At 37.4% G+C, this 16955-nt stretch overlaps 1 protein-coding gene and 1 long non-coding RNA gene across 2 annotated transcripts; one reads left to right on the forward strand and one right to left on the reverse strand.

Moving 5' to 3' along the window:
• Positions 1 to 288: 288 nt before the first annotated feature.
• On the reverse strand, positions 289 to 7356 carry LOC100865221 (uncharacterized). The gene is made up of 2 exons (XM_012495386.3): positions 5573 to 7356; positions 289 to 896 (listed from the first exon to the last, which is right to left on the reverse strand). Exons 1-2 carry the CDS (start codon positions 6615 to 6617, stop codon positions 412 to 414), a joined length of 1530 nt encoding a protein of 509 aa, XP_012350840.1. The 5' UTR covers positions 6618 to 7356; the 3' UTR covers positions 289 to 411.
• LOC147656234 (uncharacterized) lies at positions 4638 to 5343 on the forward strand. The gene is made up of 2 exons (XR_015294689.1): positions 4638 to 5031; positions 5155 to 5343. It is a non-coding gene; the product is annotated as an uncharacterized LOC147656234 (long non-coding RNA).
• Positions 7357 to 16955: the final 9599 nt, after the last annotated feature.

The following is a 16955-nucleotide window of genomic DNA, read 5'->3' on the forward strand; positions in this document are numbered from 1 at the left end:
TAAGGACGATTCGTCGACTCCTTCGATTTCTCTGGGGTGTCAAAAAACCTGAAAGGTGTTTCAGGCAGCCAGGCCATGAGGCGTCTGATGAAGAAGCGCAGGATACTGCTGAGCCACGTGCGCCAACTGATGATGATGAGCGTGTGCGTGAATGTGTGGATGAACGACGGCGGTGGGGGGCGTGACGGTGCTTGAGGCACCGGCGGCGTGGGTCGGTAGAGGCGTTTGAGGTTGAGGCGCGTGAAGCGTGTGGCTGTGACCTGTAACCAGGCTCGCGTGGCTGTTGGAATGGGTAGCGGCGTTCCCAGTCCCTGTCCCTGTCCCAGTCCCGGTCCCAGTTCCTGTGCAACCGTTTGTAGAGCTGTGATTAGAGTGTGGATGGCCGAAGACGACCCCAGAGAAGGCCACGGGTCACTGATGATGCTTCGCGGAACCATTTGCGTGGTGCGCCTGCGCGACCACGTGATGACTCGAGGGTGGCGCATGCGCGGCGCTCGGATGGTGGTGACTACCGGTCGCCGCGTGGTGATTTGCATTATTGGCGCTGCTGTTGTTATTGTTATTGTTCTGCTGCTGCCGTTGACTATTTTTTTTATTCTTCATCCGTCGATTTTGAAACCATATCTTCACCTGTCGCTCAGTCAGATTCAGATTTCGCGCGAGCTCCCACCGTTTCTGCTTCGACACGTAAGCGTTGAACAGAAATTCCTTTTCTAGTTCGAGCGTCTGGAATTTGGAATACGGTTTGCGTTTCTTCCGTACCGTCACTTGGCCGGTCCATTCCAATGGGTTCGAGCTCCCGCAACCGACGCCCATACCAGCTACCCCGACACCTACGCCAACTCCCGCCAGGGAACCTGCGGGAAACAACGAAGATGGGGAGGAACCCCACATCACTTAACACAATTAGTTTGCCGGTAACAAACAACCTAGTGTGCTAACTAGAAATACATCTTATGATTAAATTTTGCATCAACAGTGAGATTACGCTTATCGACAATATTATAGGTTATACTACGAAGAAATAGATCGATCATGATTTTTTATCGGTAATTCGAATTTAAATAAAATTATAAAATGTTTTATTTAGAAATTGCCACAATACCGATTAAAAATTAATAAATGATTGTATAATATTCTATACACGATATTATATTTTTAAAATTAAATTATTTGTATAGAAATAAACGTAGAAAACATGGAAACAGGTACGATACTTGCGATTATGTGATCGAACAGATTCGAACGAGGAAACTAACCAAACCTGTTTCTTTTCTCGCGACTTACGGAATTATTAGATTTGTACAAGTCAACAGAATCGAGAGCAAATACATCGGTTCATTAGTTGATGTATCGGTGCGTAACTAGTACCGTTAGGTTTTGTCCCAAATGAAATTTCTATTTACATTCGTTACGTGTTACAGATCAATTGAAACAGATCGATCAATACATTGTCTTCAGATTTATCCTTAGGAAATTTTTTTTTTTCTTTGAAAGAAACCCATTTGAATCGATAAGCGTAACACCCTCGATTGAACATATTATAAATAAAGAATTCATTAAAGTTTATAATTGTAATCAAAATTAAACAGTTAATTAAACCAGTTTTAAAATTTTTTTTTATATGAATGCACTCCAGTCGAAAGGAAAAACAGATAATATTATATATAATGTTTTACATTAGAAATTTATATTTATGCAAACTACAAATTTTAATATCTTGAATTTATACTGTTAGTCTGGGATCAATATATAGGAACTAATCTATTTTCTTTAAACATTCAGTGAAGTTTTTTCAAGAATAATATATTCTATTAGAAATAAAAATTCAAATTTAGTTTTTAGAAAAATAAAGGAAAAAGAAGAAATCGAATTTCTGTTTAAAAAATATCTAAATCTTATAATTATTCAATAATTTTTTTTTTTTTTAGGAATAAAATATTTCTACTACAACGAAAATCAATACAAATCATAATTTCATTTTTAAAAAAATGATATCGACAATTTTTCTAAGAATGAAAAAAAAACTTACTGAGAGATTGTGTTTCTTTACAGAATTTATTAGAATTTTTTCAGAAAAAAAGAGCGCGAGGTCACGAGATCGAGAAATTTATACTCAAAGCGAGTTCTTAATGTTAAAGATTACGTGTGTGTATATGCGCGCGCGTGACGCATGTAGCGAAGGGTTCGTCACGTTGCGTCGCGACGACCAGCCGATATGATATAATTGGACCGAGTGTACTAACCGTAGAGAAAACATGAACCGAGAATGCGAAACACGGAACTGTTAGTATATTCCGTGTTTGTAACTAATGATTCGAGAATCCCATGATCCCTGGCTCGGTTTTTTGCTCTAGAATTTTTCTCTTCTATGATTTCAAGAGATTAGCTTAACTAATTATAAATTTTTAATAATTTGTTGAATAAAAAAAAAGACGAGAAAACTCTATTTTAGTTTAAGTTAGAAAAAGCAGCCAATATTAAAATTTTTTTAAATTAAAATTATAATTAATATTCAATCAGATTAGAATTAATATTTTAGATATAAATGAATTAAAAATGATATATATGAAAATTTAATAGATGGTATTTGTAATTATATATATATTTATTATTGTTATCTTATAATATTAATTTGTCAAAAATATTTTTATAAAATATATTTTATAAATTATAATTTGATTTCTAATATTAATATTAAAACTATTTGAGAATTATTCGCTCAAGTTGATTTTTAATTTTTGCTTTTTACCTTTAATAAAAATGTAGAAATTTTTCTGTTAAAATAACATCGATATTTATTCATTTTTCTAGTTCTCTCTTCTGTTAAAAACAAGATATAAATATCGTCTTTTTGAAAGAGATCGCACGTAGCGTGCGAAACGAAGGGATTACGAAAGCAGTCGGCACTTGCCCGTCTATCTTTAACCTAAGTACGGACAACGATGGCGAGGAATTGTTGCATAGCCACGAAACGCAACAGCTTCGTGAGCCTGGCAACGTTAAACGCTCGTAAGCGCAACGAAATTGCCTTCTCCCACCTGCTATTCCCCATATTAAACCTCATGGACATTGTTATGTATGCAACGTGTTACGTATGCTGATAATGATGATCCTCAAAATTATTATTTCTTAGTGAACATCTTGGTTTTTTCAAAGAAGAATTTTATCAAAAAGATTCATTCTTAAAATTTTTTTTATCTAACATTCATTGAAATATTTAAATTTATATAATATTTTAAATAAAGTTAAAAAAATTTCATACGAATTTTATAAAGAAATAATACGATTTCATCTAAAATTTTCAAATAAAATGCTAGACAGTTTTAAAATTTTCTTTATCATTGTTTTTTGAAAAATTTTTTATTTTTTTTTTTCCCCCGATCATGTAGATTTATCTTACTAAACATCTGATTAAACCGTAAATGGATCATAAAAATAAAAATCACGTAATATCCACTCTCTAGTCTTCCCTTCTTCCATATCTCTCGCCTTTACTTTTATCTTACCCACACCCCTATTACTGTTGCCCTTCTGCAACATTCGTCTCGTCTCGTTTCGTAAAATAACGTGGCACGATTGCTTAAGCGGCAGAAATTTATTGCCCACTAAAACGCTAGAGTATGCAAATTATTTGACAAAGGTCAGAATTCTCACGAATGTCAATACATACAAGGGACGTGTGCCACGAAACTGCGGAATAAATGACGTATGTATCGATTTGTGGTCGGCGTGTTGCCAGCAACGAGCGTGTTATAACAGACTCTTGACAACCATTATTAACGATCTATCAGTATTGATCATCTTTCTTTCTGGTCATTTAAATATTAATTTAATAAAAGTTCGTTTCCGAAAACGAATTTAAAATTTAAAATTAACGATAAAAACTGGAAAAACAAAATAATAAGAATAATTTAAGGTTAACGATCATATGGTTACTCAATAATCTGAAGTGACGCTAATTAGAGGCCGCCAAGAAACGCAGGAAGCGCGCGATAAATTAAAAACACGAAACGTTGGACCTCGTTTAAAGTAGCAAACTGGCTTTTAAATGACGGGTATCCAACGTTTCTCTGTAACCGGTCCTCGTTTCGATATTTTTCATCCTGGAAGATGCCTATCTGCTCGCAAACGATGAATCGTGAACGGCGGCAGCTGTATTCGATATTGTAACTTGTCGTCAAAAATCATATAAATAAACGTTTGGCCGGAGAAGTATTCGGACGCGATACCGTATGAACAGCGTGGTTTCGGAACACCAGACGGACGAACAAAGATAATGGAGCTGCCATCTATTGGGGGACGGTTAAACTATACGTGGCGCTCGTATTCGGTTACTTTGTATAGAATGCACGCCTGCGCGTGCACCTCCCTACCACGAATGTATACGATTAATTCCGGGGCTAAGAGAATCACGCAACTTTATCTCGTTTATCGGGTCGAGCGTGTCCGAGCAGCCACCGTATCTCGTATTTTCCTATTTTTTATGATTCCAAATGCGTGCTTCTCTTTTTCAAACTCTATGATTTCTGATCGAAAATTCGTCGCGGTAAGCTTAGCTAACCTTTTCTATTAGAGATGTTTTGACGATGAAAAGTCTAAACCATGAAGTCAGGTGAACGTTTGCTTGTGTCTGTAGCAGTGAACAGAATTCGAACTGGTTATGTAAGTAACCGAACCAGGGGCCGACTAGATGGGTAAAAATGTATTGAAACGAGTCGAAGCCCGGGACGAGAGAAACGGAGAGAGGGATGGAGTGACGGGGACAGCGTTTGCGAGAAGGAAAGCGAGGGAACGGCCGTTAGTAGGAGAAGAATGAACGGCTGCACGGGTCATGGAACGGATCAGCTGATCGGAGGCGCACGCCAGAGTTTACGAGTTACGGCCGCCAATAAACCTGCCGTGGTTCGTTGTTGCTCATGCGACGTTTCATGGGTTCCAGGGTCCCGAGAAAAGGACTTTGGGTGGGGAGGCGAAAGAGAATGACCAAATAGAACGTGAATGAACGATGACTGGATCGTGGTGTGACAGGTCAGGATCTTCGCAATTTTTGATTTTTTATCGCGCATTCTCTCTTTCTTCGTTCTCTCTCCTACCTAACTCGTTTCAAGGTCAAGCTAGAAGAAATTCATATCACGATCTCGTGACTTTCAGCGACGTTTCGTTTCCTTGCGAATTCGCCGGAGCACGTACAATGCGATGACCTTGCACGTACAAAAAAAAAAATTCGTTAAAACCGTCCCGCTCAGGATTACCGCCTTAATTAAATCCTACAATAGCATATTATTTTTTCAAAATTAAATATATAAAAAACAATATATAAAATATATAAAAAACAATAAATTTTGTATTTGCAATTACTTTAATATCTCAAAAGATATGAAAACGTTATATTAGAAGCTGATTATTTTTCCTATCGATCCAAGACTATTTTTAAAAAAAAGGTGGCAACTCTTTTCACCGATCTACTAAAAAAAAACTCCGCGTACAGAATACACATCTCGATAGAAATAGAAACCACTCGATTCAAATCGAGCGAATAGAAAGAAACCAAGCGAGAGTCGATGCTTACCTGGAGGTGGGTACGGGCTGGACGTGACAGGTTCGGGCGCCCCGTAATTCCTGAGGCCCCCGTATCCATCGTGAGGGAAGGCGCCTTCTGCGGCGACCATGGCGGCAGTGACTCTTCCCCGGTCGTCCGCCGCGGACGGCGTCAAATATGGTACCCCTGCCTGCGAATGCGGATGATGATGGCCGGCCGTGTCAACCGGATGGTGATGCCTGGCCGTGGTGTACGGCGCGTAATTACACCAGCTCTGGGAGAAGCTCTGGTGACAGGAAGAGACGGCCGGATCCGCGGCCCCCGTAGCCGCGGAAGAGGAACCTGCTCCCGTCGAGGAGCTCGTGGTCGCGACTCCAGCCGAGTTGTACGACTTGTAATCGGAGGTGGACCCGGCCGTGGCCGAGCCCGCCGTCGCCGCCGCTGGCGACCAGAAGCTGAGCGTGCCCGCCTTCCGGTTGTCCCTGGAGGAGCCGGAAGTGGAGGTAGGGTCGGCCGCCAGGTTGTAATACGTCGGGGGGTTGTTACCCCCGTACGTTTGATGATGGTTCAACGAATCGGCCGCTGACGAATAGTGAGATTCCTGCGGATGATGAGGGCTGTAACTCCAGCCGCCTTGGGATCCGGCCGAGGATGAGTGGGAATGACGGATGACGCCCGCTGGTCCAGCGGCGGGCGCGGCGGCGGAATCCACGCAGCCGACCTCTCCGTAGGAAGCGGCCGGTGTCGCGGTCAACCTCTTGGCGGGTATGTGGAGAGGTCCTGGCGCGCTGTTGCTCGCCACCGAGGAAGCGCTCGGCGAGGTCGAGCTGGCGCTGGCCGTTGGCGGCGGAGGCGCGCTCGTGGCCGAGGAGGCCGGTGCACCGGGCGAGGTTGGTGTGGTCGCTTGTTGGTGAGACGCGGGCGTTGGGGTCTGCTGTTGTTGTTGCTGTTGAACGGAGATAAGACTCGAGGCTGTTGGCGGGACCGGTGGTGGGCTGTCCTCGTAGAGGGATCCGTTCATCATGGCCCACCAGGTCACCCCGGTGGAATTCCCCGCTCCGGTAGCTGTCCCCATCGGCGTAACAGAGCCAGGGTGGCCCACGCCGGAGCCGCACAGCGGCGCGGCGTGAACATTGTCGTACAGCGTCGCCGTCGAGCAAGCCACGTGATCGGCGATGGTGCAGATGATGGCCGGTGATGGTCGGTGTTATAACGATATCCGGTATATCAGCGGATGTCCACGGTCCCGGGTGCCGGTCGGTTTCGGCCGCGATCGTGCGCGAGAAAGTGGCGGTGGATTGTAGCGCGGGGAATGGAAGGATCGATTGTTTTTTTTTTTTTTTTTTTTTTTTTTCACCAACGGATCGTGTAACGCATCGTCGTTTCGCGCGGTTGCATTTACGACGCGCGCATACGATCCAAGGACGGACGAGGCGGCGATGTAACGCACCGAGTAACGTTAGACCGGGCGAGCGAGTCACCGTACGCGGTGAGAGAAGAGCGCAGGTGGTGGAGGAGGGGGATGGGGAGTAGGAGGCGAGGAAAAGAAAAGGGATGAGGATGATGGAGGGTGGGGGCGAGCGGAGCGGTAGTTATTATCGTCGATTTTACGGGAACGGTCCCGTCGAGCGTGGAGATCGGCGGCGATGGCCAATGGTCGTTGCGCGAGACGCGTGAGATTTCAAAAAGGCGAGGACGGAAGGGCAAGTTTCATCGTGTGCGAAAGTAGCCGCGTTGCTCCGTGGAATCGCGGAATAAATAAAGAAAACGCGTGCGGAAGGCAGAGAAGGCGCGCGCGAATAGGTGGGGATAAAGAAAATTGTACGGGTATACGGTGATCGTGCGAGCGGAGGGTTGGCGGAGAGAGGAGAGGGTGTGCAGCAGCGCGGCAGACAGGTGGAGGGGTAGGTAAGCGTGGGATGGAGGGAGAGACGACACACGGTGATCCAGAAGGCGAGAGAGAGAGAGAGAGAGAGAGAGAGAGAGCGAGCAAGCGGAATATCAAAGGAGAAGGATGGAGATACGTTATAGAGCGAGACCAGGAATAGACAGAGAGGGAGACGAAGACGCCCAGGGGCGCGATAAAATGCGTAGCAAATCCGTCGAGAAGAGGTCCATGCACCAACACCACCACCACCACCGCGACAACGCGTCCGAGACGACGACCGAGGTTGCGATTGAGGTTGATGGGCGACAAGTAACCACGTGCGAACACGTCGTCGATGAGAATCCAGTCACACCGTCATTGGAATCCCAATGATGATGTCCAGGCAATCCAGGTGGTCGAACAACGATGACGGTGACCGGTGATTAAGATACGATGCGAGGAGCGCGATGTTGGAATGAACGAAAACATAAAAATTGACACAGCACTTCTTTAAAAATGTACGTTGACAGATATCTGATTGTAAAGGATTGTTGGATTAACTATTCGTAATAGATATATTCGTGATAGATGTGAAACAACAGTTTTTATTCGGTCTATTGTTCGGATCGGTCGATGTCGTTTCGCGCGTTCGACGGAACTTGGCGGTCGTCGAACGTCACCGGCGATAATGAATGCTCGGAACGATCAACAAATAATACACTCTTGGAACATGTCAAAAGGACACTTGGCAATCGTAATTTCCACGTAAAGTGAATCGATGAGCACGTCAAACAATGGTACGAGCACGTCTTTCTCACTGCTCGACCAATCTTGTTATCGTCGTCCCGATCCAGGCCATGCTCGAGCTGCATGTCGTCTCCTCGAAGGAAACTGTCACCTTGCTCATTACTTCGAATGCACACACGTCAATTCGAGCGCGCACTTCTTCCTCACCAGTCACTTTTTTTTTCTATCTTATTTCACCTTATTCCTCCTAACAAATATTTCTTCGTTTCAATCTGTCCGTATTAGAATTGATAGACGCGTGATCCGAACCGAAGAAACTTCAATAAATTCGCGTCAAGGATCGCCACAGTCAGGAGAAACGGAGCGTTCGTGGTCGGACCGAATGCTATTTCTCTCGTCACTTTTTTCTTCCTTTCTGTCTCGGAAAGTCAGGTAGTAGACCCCTGGATTCGGATATAACGGGGAGCAAGCAGGTTATAGGTTCCTCAGCTGCACGGTCCCCATGGACAACTGTGACTGGTGCGACGAACACACACGCGCGGTGTTTACACACATGAAAAGACTCCCTTTCTTCTCTCTGGCCTCGCTGAGCCGAACTGAGCGTCAACTGAGAGCTCTGCCCGCGGCTCGACGCGCAAACGGGCTAAACTGCGACGCGAGCGCGATCTATCGGATCGTTTGACAACCAAACCCTGGACGGACACGTCTCCCTCTTCCCCCTACCACTTCGCGCGCTGCCGCGCCGTTATCCCCGTACCCCTTTCCTACCCTCGCCTATCAACCTCTAATCTGCCTTTCTCCCTTCTCTTCGTCGCGCGTGAACCAGCGGCACACGAAGCGAAACATGCATATACACACGGTCCTTTCTCACGAAAGCCTAAATATCGCGCGCCGAGGGCTCGTCAACACGCTGCCTCTCGAAATTCTAAACATTTTTCTTGATTCAACTAGAAAAAATGAAAAAGAATCCGATTATGACCCGAATTCTGATCCAATTGACGAACTGCACATTTCTTCCACTATTATATTCTTTTTCCTGCGTTTATGGTAAATCTATTGTAAGTTTTCGCGTCATTATATTTCGCGTGCGTACATTTCGAATTGCTTCGTTGGCATGATGAATTTTATTTTTTTCGGTTTTTTTTTTAGGATATTTTAAGCAGCAATGAGAAAGAAGTATTATTTTACCATGACCATGATTTTGTCAATTTGTAAATTCGAATACTACATTTTTTACAATACCTATTATCTTGTAAAATAACGACCAAACTTTATCGTTGTTAAATTATTTGTGTATAGTCGAACAACGGATAATTGTTGAAAGTATTGTAATTGTTTCGATTATTATTATAGATAGTCAGTAGGTGCCTCGTACTTATATAGTTTAAATTTTATTCTTGAAACGTACAATATTAAATAACCTCTTTTAGACGAAGTTTTCTTTGAACGACACATGTAGCATTATAATAATAAAATACAAACTGATCTAACCTCCAAAATGGAAAATTCTATGTTCCAATAAATCTCTTATCAATAATTCTAAATCGTGACAACTCAATAATCCTTGCAAATCTGTTTATTGTCCGAACATGTTTAAAAATAAAACAAGAAATATCAACATTGTAGTAGAACTCGAGAAAATGAAAATAACGTTGAATCGAAGGCCATAAAGGGTTCATAGCCATCAAGCACCGAAACAATTCAACATACAGTGAAAGCAATCGTCCTAATGGCCACATTATCCATTCGAGTCACATTTCCATTGACACGACCATACTGCGAACTGATTCAAGGAGTCGGCCGCGAACAAACGACTTGAGTCCTCGACCGTTCTCTTGCTACGTATTTTACACGAGTGACGTCACGCGCAAAAGGAGGAATGGATGATGTCTCGCGACTGCCACAATCTCACGCCGGTGCGTGAATTCACGTACACAATGGCGCGCAGCGTGCATGTGCACGCGCGGACGAGTGCCGACAATACGTCACGGCAGTATTGCAGTCTAAATCTCGGTACTTTTATGGGGCAGTAAAGTAAAACGGTCTGACAACAACTCCGGTGGCACATACGCGTTCCATCTGTCCATCAAACTCTCGCGCCACTAGAGCGCGCCACGCGCGGGACCGTGTGTCGATTAATTGACTAGGAAATTACGAAATTGTCTCAATTGACTGCTAGCAAATCTATTATATCAAAGATTGTGTTATTCAGCTTGATTTTTACGAAATTATTACAATTGATTAGTAGATTTGTTACGTTGAAGGTAATTTTTATTCAGATTATTTTTTTAGGAAATTATTTTTAGGTTATCAACATATTTATTGTCACAATTGGTCTATGTTATTCAAACTATTTTTAAGATTGATTTTTGAATCTTTTATCAAAGATGAACTATATTTTTAGTTTTACTTTTGAACTTGATTCTCATTTTAATTGGCTATTAGTTCTATTAACAAATTTATTGTCAAAGCTAATATGTATTATTTAATTTATTTTTCAATTAATTTTTATTAAAACTGTTTTATTTGGTTCTTAAATCTATCAACATTTAATATATTAAAATTGATTTATATTATTCAGTCTAATTTTAATTTTTTATTTTATCCAGTTCTAGTTTTAGTTTGAAATTGTTTCAATTGATTATTAAATCTATTGACAAATTTCTTATGTTAAAATTTATCTGTATTATTCATATTTGATTTTTAGAAATTTATTATATCAGAATAAATTTATTATATCAATTAGTATTTATTATTTAATCTAATTTTAAGTTTAATATTTAAGAAATTGTTCCAATTGATTGTGAATAGATTTACTAGCAAATTTATTATATCAAAATATAGTCCATTATTTGGAATATTTTTTGATTTATTTGATTTTTAAGCTTCAATTTATAATTGAAAATTTATTTATAAAGAAATATATTTATAGCTGAACATATAATTTAAATATTTTACACTTATTTCTAAAACGTGTGCAATATTTCTTTCATTCTAATATTTACTGAATAATAAGAAAATTAATGATTTCTGATTTTTTTCTATTTTTTGATTTTCACATAATAGATAGATGCTATTCTAATTTTAAAAATGCAAAATACATAATATAAAATTTCAATTAGCTAACAATAAGTTTGATATATAAAACTAATAAAACATCAACTTTTAAAACATTGAATATAATGCTATTCAATTTTACATAAAAGATTAATCATTGTCAATAGAATCAAATAATTATAAAATTCTTTCAATAATCATACTTATACAAATATATTCATGATACATTATTAAATAGTAAAAAGAATTTTTTTTCAAATATTTTTATAAGAATTCGATTTTACAATGCTATTTGAAATCGCATGAAATATCTCAATCAAAATGATTTAAAATCTCATTTTTTTACACAATCGATATGACGATAATGTAATTAAGTATCTAACCTCTCAATTTTCACTATCTTAAATCTTATGGAGAAAAATACCAATCTACTGTCTACACTGTTATCATTTAAGTCTTGTTTCATCGGTTGGTCGGGAAATACGAAGCACGAGACTCTCGTTTGAACAAGAGTGTGCGATAAATCGCGGGGGAGGCGTGAACCACCTGACGTTTGTTGTACAGGAGACGCGATCATGAATGGGCTTTATAGCAACCTCGCCCATTTATAGGTAGTATGCGCGGTTTAGTGGCTATGGGTTTAGTGCGACGCAGTTGTATACAATCCTCTGTTTACGGCAAGTACGTATCGTTATCGTCTCGACTTTTTAGCTCGACATTTCGAGGTCGGCCATGACACACGAATTAACTCGTCTTGTCTCAAAGAGACATCTATCGGGATCATTTTAACAATGGATGATGTGTCTTCCTCTTGTTCTTCATTTTTTTATATATTTTAACTTGTTTTCCATTTACAATGCAGTTTGTATTTTGAGGTGTATTGTGAATCGATTGATAAAAATGGTCGATTGCCAAGTGTCACTGTTCGTAGACATTTTCCAAGTGTAACACTCGTTTGCGTGTATAATAAAATGAATTTCAAAGATCGATATTTTGTGGAATAGAAATGTTTGTAGAATGTGGGCATCGTGGGCGTGATAATGATTTTATTTAAATCAGTGATTCCCAACCTGTGAATTTTGAAATTTGTTTATTTTAATGTAATTACATTGCAATATTTCACTTAACTAATAGGATAATATCAAAACAGCTAATTTTAACATTTATCTTCTACGAAAAAGGAAGGATGTAAATTATTTGTTCGAATGTTTCGAAAGAAATTCGCAATTCAAAGAATATTGAAAAATCATTCGGCGGAATAAAAAAATCAAAGTTTTCCTTACCTTATATGAAAAATAATATTTGCAAGTTATTTGAATATTCCGAAAAGGAATTCGCAATATTTCAAAAAGGTTGAGAGACACTGATTTGCGACGATAAGCCGAAGAAAATGCAGAAATGGGCTCGTGCGCAACTCACCTTGTATACCGGCCAGTGTTCCCGGCTGGAACACGCGGGAAAGCCTGAAACATTAGCGAATACAATGAAACGGTGATATGTCGCATCGAAAGGGTTTCATAAACGTCTTGTCGCATGTATCGATTGCCACATAACACAACTCCCACGCCATTTTCGTCTTAGAAGCATTGTCCGTGTCGTTTTCTTACCACAAATTGCAAAAACAGTACCTACACCTCAATAATCTTGTAATTTTATGAGAAGGTAAGATATCTTGTTGTTAATTCAGTCGAATCGTACACGTGTCTCTAAATTTTAGAGCTTCAGGTGGAGTAAAAGTTTCGATAAATGCGAACAATGCCAAATGTTGTATATAATAATAATATAGATAAAAAAAGAAATTTCGAAATGTTTTGTATTGTTTTTTTCAAACTAAAAATTTCAAAGTTCAATATCTGTCTTATATATATATATTTTTTAAATTATATCGATTCGAATTTAATTTTAATTCAAATTAACTGACCTGCTGCACAGCTCGAACGGGTGAAACGTTTTCTCCACGGCGCCGTACACTTTGAGGCCTTTTATTTACAAGTTTACAAAGAAAAACATCAGCCTGGAACAGAAAGAAAGGGAATGCTTATCGACCTTGTAAGTAGGTATACCTCGATTTTATAGGTTTTTGTAGTTTATATCGCGCCAGGTATAAAGTTCGATATCTTGTACAACCATTAAACGGGACCTATAATGGGATACCGCTTAGCCCGACATTTTCAAAAATTTGCTTCCGTTCTTAAATAGAGAACCCACACGATCGCCATTTTGACGCATTTCTGAAAGAAAAATTTCTTTTAAAAATTTTAATTTTTTTTTTTTATTAATAACAATTGATATACGTTAAATATGAATTATTTCTGATTAAAACAATTATATAAAATAACGATGATTCAAGAAAGAAAATTCTCTTTTAAAAATTTTTTCAATTCAATCTTAAACACAAACGCTCTTCAACCTTGCAAAGCGGCTAAAATAGCGATTTCTCAATTTTGTCTCGTTTCTTAAGATTCATTTATTTCTTAAGTGCGAAATAAATATAAAAGAATCGTTACTGATAAGTATATTCATACTGTTTCTTTCAGTAGTTTTCTTCACTAATTTTTTTCACAAATATTTTTTTGATATAATTAAAAATTCCTTTTCCAGAAATTTAAATCTCTCCGATCGAAATTGTGGAAGTAGCGGTGATCTTTAAATTAAGAAAATCCTCTTTCTCGCTCGAAATTTAGAAGAATTAAAATGCATACAGAGAATTGACGAGAGATCCTTTTACAGGTAGGCAAATTCAATCATGGGCGTGAATTTCGATTCGTCGTGGTGAACGTAAATATCGAAATCGAGGCTGCAGGTAGGAAAACGTGGAAATGCTCTCTGGACGTGGAAGTGTCGTCTACTGAACTCGAGTCTCCAGGGATGTGTTTATGGCAAGCTGAACACCGTTTGAAAAGGAAAAGGAAGCGTGTCGATCCTCCGGCGTGTAAGAGAGAGAGACAAATACTTTTTGGAAGTAGCAATATTCTTTAATCAAAAATATAGTAATTCAAAATTTATTAGTAAATGAGCGATAAAATGGATTTCAATTTTTTAACTAATATCAAAGATAATAAAAATAAATTTGAGAAAAGAAAAGAAAGATGTAAAAATGTAATAGACAGATGATTTAAAAACTTACAAAATACTGTTACAATAGTTCTTTCTATTATCTATCTATAATTCATAAATTGTAAATTTTTTTAATTTTATTATTGTAACAAGTTTATTAATTTAAATTTCCCTTAATTTATACGACCAAATTTTTATTAAAATATCAAATTTCTTTGTCATAAATTATACGTAAGAGTAAATAACAGATTCCTTTATAAGTTACAGGTATTTTGAAAATATGGAAGATATATATAAAGAAGCGGACAAATTTTCCAATTGGAAAAGACAAGAATTAATTTAAAAAAAGAAAATTTAAATCATGAAGAGTGGTTTGATATTCTTTCTATTATCTATCTATAATTCATAAATTGTAAATTTTTTTAATTTTATTATTGTAACAAGTTTATTAATTTAAATTTCCCTTAATTTTTACGACCAAATTTTTATTAAAATATCAAATTTCTTTGTCATAAATTATACGTAAGAGTAAATAACAGATTCCTTTATAAGTTACAGGTATTTTGAAAATATAGAAGATATATATAAAGAAGCGGACAAATTTTCCAATTGGAAAAGACAAGAATTAATTTAAAAAAAGAAAATTTAAATCATGAAGAGTGGTTTGATATTCTTTCTATTATCTATCTATAATTCATAAATTGTAAATTTTTTTAATTTTATTATTGTAACAAGTTTATTAATTTAAATTTCCCTTAATTTTTACGACCAAATTTTTATTAAAATATCAAATTTCTTTGTCATAAATTATACGTAAGAGTAAATAACAGATTCCTTTATAAGTTACAGGTATTTTGAAAATATGGAAGATATATATAAAGAAGCGGACAAATTTTCCAATTGGAAAAGACAAGAATTAATTTAAAAAAAGAAAATTTAAATCATGAAGAGTGGTTTGATATTCTTTCTATTATCTATCTATAATTCATAAATTGTAAATTTTTTTAATTTTATTATTATAACAAGTTTATTAATTTAAATTTCCCTTAATTTATACGACCAAATTTTTATTAAAATATCAAATTTCTTTGTCATAAATTATACGTAAGAGTAAATAACAGATTCCTTTATAAGTTACAGGTATTTTGAAAATATGGAAGATATATATAAAGAAGCGGACAAATTTTCCAATTGGAAAAGACAAGAATTAATTTAAAAAAGGAAAATTTAAATCATGAAGAGTGGTTTGATATTCTTTGATATTCTTTCTATTATCTATCTATAATTCATAAATTGTAAATTTTTTTAATTTTATTATTATAACAAGTTTATTAATTTAAATTTCCCTTAATTTATACGACCAAATTTTTATTAAAATATCAAATTTCTTTGTCATAAATTATACGTAAGAGTAAATAACAGATTCCTTTATAAGTTACAGGTATTTTGAAAATATGGAAGATATATATAAAGAAGCGGACAAATTTTCCAATTGGAAAAGACAAGAATTAATTTAAAAAAAGAAAATTTAAATCATGAAGAGTGGTTTGATATTCTTTCTATTATCTATCTATAATTCATAAATTGTAAATTTTTTTAATTTTATTATTATAACAAGTTTATTAATTTAAATTTCCCTTAATTTTTACGACCAAATTTTTATTAAAATATCAAATTTCTTTGTCATAAATTATACGTAAGAGTAAATAACAGATTCCTTTATAAGTTACAGGTATTTTGAAAATATGGAAGATATATATAAAGAAGCGGACAAATTTTCCAATTGGAAAAGACAAGAATTAATTTAAAGAAAGAAAATTTAAATCATGAAGAGTTTGATATTCATGATAATGATCTTGATACAATACATCTATACATCATATTTTAAGAATTGATCGAATATAATGACATTATATGAAATAAAACTAATTTTATTTTTTTCAGAATCAAATCACTCGTGGAAATATCGATTGTTCAACATACAAGAAAAACTCGACAAACAACCATGAAACAATCTCTTTTCCCAGAAGTCGGGCATATTATCCAAACGGCCGATACACAAATCCTGGCCATTTATCCGTCACAAAAGACCCACCTTTCAGTTTCTCCATTCCAGTTTGATAAATAGAACGCCTCGAGAACGAAAGAGGAGATGGAAATGGCAAAACTGGACGAAAATGTGGGCAGGACGTGGCACGAGGGATATTATCGTGGACGCAGAAGGGTGGTCATGTGAAAAATACATGGTGTGTGCAGAGGAGATTGGTCGAGGGATGACGAGCGACACACAGGACACGAGAAAGCTCTTGCGTATCAGAGGGGTGGTTATGCCATTTCTATGGAACGGTTCGCGGAAAAGACCGTCCATTTACCGTTCACACCGTCCAACAGAGCCGTGAGCACGCATCTTACTGTGTTTAATCGAATTAAAAGTTGCATGGTTACTGCGCCATCTTTTCTGCATGAAATGAGAGAAACGTTGAGTCGAGCGAATTTTACAGCTCGATTTTGGAGCTTGATGAAATTGGAGGGTAATAATTGGAAGGTTTTGCATAAGATTTTTTTTTTTTAAGAGTATCTAACGATGAGTATTTTCAAGGATAAACATTGTTGATACAAGTGATGATAGATGCAGGTTATAATTATTTTTAAGGGAAGCGTTGATGGAAATTGAACAATTTTCAT

This window comes from Apis florea, unplaced genomic scaffold (genome assembly GCF_048593485.1).
Source record: "Apis florea isolate Af1SG1 unplaced genomic scaffold, ASM4859348v1 contig_37_pilon, whole genome shotgun sequence".
Lineage (NCBI taxonomy): Eukaryota > Metazoa > Arthropoda > Insecta > Hymenoptera > Apidae > Apis > Apis florea.